General features: G+C 46.6%; 1 protein-coding gene across 4 annotated transcripts in view; it reads right to left on the bottom strand.

The window, feature by feature from the left end:
* The window catches only part of SECISBP2L (SECIS binding protein 2 like), an 877433-nt gene that overhangs the window by 578011 nt on the left and 293304 nt on the right, over positions 1–6118 (bottom strand). For all 4 annotated transcript variants that reach the window (XM_086958273.1, XM_086958272.1, XM_086958274.1 and 1 more), the window contains exon 9: positions 2797–2880. In XM_086958273.1, coding sequence (XP_086814399.1) covers positions 2797–2880 — 84 coding nt within the window. The remainder of the gene's footprint in view (positions 1–2796; positions 2881–6118) is intronic.

Here is a 6118-nt window from a genome sequence, read left to right as displayed (position 1 = left end):
GAGATACTTTGGGCCTCTCACATACTGTAGCTATCTGGCACCAGGTGAATTCACGACTAGGGTGGTCAAATGTCCTCACAAAAGCAACACCACTATAGTATGCCCAGAAGTTGGGTTCTCTGTGCCATCAACCCAGCTTTAATAAGTGGGACGCTATTGGGATTTCTGTGGATGGAGACTGGATTAAAATCCTAAGTTTCAAGGAGCTCCAGGAAAAATATAAGATGGCGCAGGGGGAATTGTTTAGGTACATGCAAGTCCATCATGCCCTCCCTACAGCCCTGCCCGACTTCACAGAGATACCAGAGTCGTCACCGTTAGAAGATAGGCAGCTAGATGGGCCACTACACTCTAAAGCCATCTCATGGACCTACAAAAAATGATGTAACAATCTGCCTGACGCGCTACACAAGCCGAGAGAGCAGTGGGAGGGAGACCTGGGACCACTCCAAGATGAGGACTGGCAGGCAGTCCTGATGTTCCCTAAGGAAGCGGCCGTCACCCTCAGCTTCCGATTGATACAATTTAGAATTCACCACAGATCATATTTAACGGGAGTGACATTGGCAAGGATAGAGGCCAAGGAAGATGCACTTTGTCGTAGGGGCTACAGCCTAACAGCTATCTTTTATCATACAATATGGGAATGCCCGGCGCTCTTACGACTGGGAGGGGGCCACGACTCCTATTCAAACTGCCTTGGGGAAACACTGAATCTCACACCAGGATTGTGCCTGCTCAATATATAGGAGGCAACAGATCTTACAGAGGTTGAACAACAACTAGCTACACTCAGATATACCCATGTCAAAAGAGAAATTGCCAATGGGTGGGGGGCGGCAAGTTCACTGTCTGTCCAGGCATGGGCGAAAGAATTTGAAAAATGTATGATTGCCGCAAAGGAAGTATTTATAACTCTAGGGTGTCCAAAGAAGTGGGAAAAGAAATGGGGCAAATGGAACGTTTATCGAGAAAATATCTGTATCTCCCCGACGTTGGAACTCGAAATGGGACAAAGCGGAGAACGCAAAGATGGTATTTCTGTTGGGCAGGGATGTAGTGATTCTTCTGCCTAATAAACCTTAAATCAGCTACCATGCAAAATGAACTGTGGAATGGTCTGCCCAATCATTCATAATAATGTCTTAGACTTCTATCTGATTGTTCTAAAAAATATGGTCAAGAATGTGACCGACTGCGTGGGTGGGACAGTTTACTAATTGTTTCATGTTCCAAGAGGACATAGTTTCAAGGAGTAGCCAACTTTGTGGAACATTGGTATTATCCAGGTGCAAGTTCAAATCTCCCAGCAGGGTGAAGTTGGAATGTTTGAGATAGTACTTGAATAGGCATTCATCTATGGATGCCAGGAATTCTCCAGCAATACTGGGTGGTCAATAAATTAGAATCCTGACTAACCTGTTATTGGCAGATTGAGACCGACAAAAGCCAAGTGATTCACCCCCTTGAAGGCCTGTAACCTCGAACAAGGAGCATCTGAGGGATTGTTTGAAAACAAGCGTTACCCCTCTGGTCTACCCTGCCACGGTGTAGCATACTGTGGCCTTGTGGAATCGCCATTATAAAATCTGGTGCCGAACTCTCGGATAACCAGGTTTCTGTGAGGAACAGCACACCAAGTTGCTTTTCTGTGAGAAGTTCACTAATGTGTAGAGCATTTTATGCAGGATCGCACTTTAATTATTGCCGCCTATATCTCTGGATCTGTCCCGTGCAAGTATGTTTAGCCCTTATTGCCATTTTGCCATATTGCCTTACTACCAAATTGATAATAGCAACTCTATGCTCGAGGGCCTCTTAATTAAGAGGGGATATTGAGACTGACTCTCGGGTTATCGGACTGGTGGGCTACCATATATGGTAAACACAGTGGCTCCACTGAAAGTGAGTTCAGGCACAGCTAAGAGCAAACGCTTATTTGCCCCTTGGTTCAATGATGAACTTAGGATCGGCCCAAGCTCTGGAAGAGATTAAAAAGGAGCTGGAGGCAAGAGTACTTACCGGCAGACAATGAACATCATAAAAGTGCACTGAAAGCTTATCTCGCTATTGAAAGGGCCCACGCTGACCTCTTTGCTAAACATTTAGCAGAAGCGGATTGAAGGCCCAGAGAGGTCTTTAAATTAGTGACCAAATGTACTCACCCACTTCATATACCCATAGAAACGTCTCCAAAGCTATACTCGCAGATATCCAATTTCTTTGACAGCAAAATCAATTATATTGTGGAGGCACTCATAGTAAATAATAGCCCCCTGGATTCAATGGGAATGGAGCTGCAACCGTCAACCTCCTCTCAACACTGGCTTTCTCTCTACTTGAGTTCAAGCCCTTGTCACGGTCTGATTCTGAACAAGCATTAAGAGCCTCCAAATCTAGATCACCTGATAATCTGGAACCACCACATATTCTAGCTGCAAATTCTAAATTGTTCCCATTACTCAGCTAGATTGCCTAGCTGTTGGAAACAGGTAAAACATGTTCCTCTGCTAAAGAAGCAATCAGCTGATAGGTCAGTAATGGCCAATTTTCGTCCAATCCAAAGGGTAGTGATAGAATGGATTTGAGGAGTGCTGGGGTGAGGGGGGAGTAGGTGGTGTGGGTTTAAAATCCAATTAGGTTTACTTCCTAAAAATGCCATCTGTGTGATTTTACCTGGAAATGTTTGTGCACTGACATATGTAGCTGTCCTTGAGGGTAAACAATTAAACCCATATAAAGGGTACGACTTATACATCTAATTTCATTGCTGCTGTATCTTAACATTTTACTTACTACTTTTCCAGTCATTTTTGCCTGGGTGTTCTCATTCTTTGTATTCCGGACGTCACTTGTTAACTCAGGAAATTCATCTTCATTCTATGGAATGAGGAACAAATATGGAAGTAACTGAATTCAAACTAAACATATGCTTATAGATTTATTACATCAGATAGCCATGGTAATAGAGATATATGAACATTTGTTTTAATTGCCTGGACCCTGAGGACTGACCAGCTAAAGTTTTCTTCAAAAGATGTTGTCAGTTTAAAACCATCTACCACAAGGATAACTCCACATACTCAGGTACTGCGCATACTTGTAGATCACAACACATTCCCAACCAATTACATAATGTTATTATCAAGCAAGCTAAGTTGAAGAAAGGCATGTTCACCCATCCATGGAAATGGTAGGGTGGGATTTGAGAAGAAGGAATAACTTGTACTGAGAGTAGCAGAATTGCAATAACGTGAATATTTTTCTACCTCCTTGTAGGAAAGAGCCCCTTTTTGACAAGGCAACCTCCACTTTTTGCCTTGTATTTGATGCAATTCTGACATAAGTGCACTGGGTTCCTGCTAACCAGGTCCCCAGTGACTGTTCAATTGTGCCCCTACTTGGTAAGACCTCTGTAAGTCCCTAGTAAATGGTACCCCTGGAACCCAGGGCATAGGTACTAAAGACGGTCCCTAAGGGCTGCAGCATGCATTGTGCCACCCTAAGGGACCCACCACCAAACTCATGCAGACTGCCACTGCAGGCTGCGTGAAATGGTGCACACAAATTTGAAAACACCAAATTGCACACATCCGGTGTGCCATGCCCACAGACACTGCATGCAATCTATGTACATCAACCATACAGCAAGCCTTATAGCCCTAAGGCAGGGTGCTGTATATTACATGTGAGGACAAATCTGCATGGGCAGATATGCCCCTGTGCTGTCTAGTTCAATTGCTAAATAGTATAGGAGAACAAGGATGCCATCTTAAGTATATGTACTGGGCACTGGTATTACGAGTTCTTCAGCTACATGATGGCTTTACTGAAACCTATGGTGTTTGCTATCAAACACCTTGTTTTGATAAATCCATACGGATGCCAGTGATGGATTTATAAAAACACGCACCCAGAGGGCAACTTAGAGGTGCCCCCTGAAAACCTACCTGCCTCTTAGTGTGCTGGCTGCCACCACAGACATTTTTCTGATCCCTCCAGATGAGAGAGCACGCTCTCTGAGGCCAGAAAATATGCCTGCCCTGGAGGAAGGTGTTCACACCTCATCCAGCAGGATGGCTAGTGATTTAGCTTATCAAGTACAGGTGCCCCTCCTGCCTTTGATATGTAACCCCAGCTTCTCCAAGACCTTGCAGATGCTACTCCCTGCTCGAAGGCCCATTTGACACAAGTACAGGCATTAACTTAGCTTTGCAAGTAGACGTGTTGCACTACCAGGCTAGTCACACCCCTAATGTAGGCATCGTATGTGCTCCACGAAAGAAGGGTTTCACCATCTTGATTTGGGTGGAATTAGGAAATATGAGACTGGGTTATGCCCACTACTCAGAGGTTGTGGTCATTTAGTGGGTATGGTGACCCTAAGGGTGAATAGCACATTGGTTACTATCCTTCACGCTCCGTAATGCACCTAAATTCAGTATTTAGGTGGACCCCCTTGACAACAGGAACGCTGAAGCACCTGACGCAAGAATAAGGACTTGGTGCCAAACCCTGCCTGCCTGCTCCTGTCTCAACAATTGCAAAGACCTAACTTGTCCTGCAGCTGTGCATCCTCCAAAAACCTCAGAGGGCTGCCAGCACTTTGCCAACCCAACAGCATCTCCCTTGAAGTAGAAGAGCCACATCCAGTTCACTGTTTAGCTTACCACTGGGCCAACTGACGTAAAAGCCACCCAGGAGGAGGTCATTGTGTTCCAGAGGGTCAGATCCGTCTCCCCACCAAGTTTGGAAACCCTTGACCACAGAAGCCACCTTGTATTAATGAACAAGTTACTTACCTTCGGTAATGATATATCTGCAGGAAACAGTAGTTAGTATTAGATTCCTTACCTTAGAATATCCCCAGGCATCACACTGGATCCGGGAACTTTTGCGTAGCAGTACCCCTGCGCGTCGGTAGGCGTTGTCTGCGGCTCCGCGTCAGTCGCCTGCGTCGTTTGCGCCGGGATGACGTCGCCGGAGTACTTAGACGCTGCCCTCGCGCGCTGACGTCAGTTCTTATACACAGCTATTCCGCTCCAGAAACGCAGAGCCATGATAAAAACCAACACTGGTGCCATGAAACTAGGGCCCTGAAAGGGGATGACCTTAACCCGGTTCGCAGAACGGGGAGGATGGGTGGGGCGGTAAGGAATCTAATACTAACTACTGTTTCTTCCAGATATATTGTTACCGAAGGTAAGTAACTTGTTCATCTGAAAGAAACAGGTTAGTGTTAGATTCCTTACCTTAGAATAGATACCCCAGCAATACCAACTCCGGTGGTGGGTCTGCGAACCAATGATCACCCTAGAAAGTCCTGGAGGACTGAACGGCCAAAGAAGCCATCCCTCCGGACTTGACTGTCCAGGCAGTAGTGTCTTGCAAACGTGTGCAGCGAGGCCCACGTAGCTGCCTGACAAATGTCCTGCAAAGGGACTCCCCGGCCCAGGGCAGTAGTAGCCGACGTGGCCCAAGTGGAATGGGCCCTCTGCCCAACAGGAGGTTCCTTCTTGGCCAAAGAGTAGCATGCCTTGATACACAACACGACCCACCGAGTACCGCCCGTCCCGTCTTAGCGCCCACGTAACCAACAAAGAGTTGGTCATCCACCCGGAACTGTCGCGTGCGATCCAGATAAAACGAGAGCGCACGTTTTGGATCCAGACCGTGGAGCCGCTCTTCCTCCTTTGAGGGATGCGGAGGCGGAAAAAAGAAGAGCAATGTGATGGACTGCCCGATGTGGAAGGCTGTGACAACCTTGGGCAGGAAAGAGGGTCTTGTCCGCAACACAACCTTGTCTGGATGGACAGAAAGGAAAGGAGGTTTGGAAGAAAGAGCCTGGAGCTCACTCACTCTCCTGGCAGAGGTGATGGCGACCAGGAAAGCAGTCTTCAGAGTAAGAAGGCGAAGAGGACAGTTATGAAGTGTCTCAAAGGGAGCGCACATCAGATAGGTAAGAACAAGGTTCAAGTCCCACTGAGGCATCACGAATGGAACAGGGGGGGGTGGGGGGGCATGTGTGTGATGCCCTTCAAAAACCTATTTACAATTGGGGACTTGAACAAAGATGGCTGATCAGGTAGCCTTAAAAAGGCTGAAAGGGCAGAAAGGT

Source organism: Lissotriton vulgaris, chromosome 2_1 (genome assembly GCF_964263255.1).
Source record: "Lissotriton vulgaris chromosome 2_1, aLisVul1.2, whole genome shotgun sequence".
In the NCBI taxonomy this organism is placed as follows: Eukaryota; Metazoa; Chordata; class Amphibia; order Caudata; family Salamandridae; genus Lissotriton; species Lissotriton vulgaris.
The sequence above is the reverse complement of the archived record's forward strand: the minus strand, read 5'-3'. Positions and strand labels throughout refer to the sequence as shown.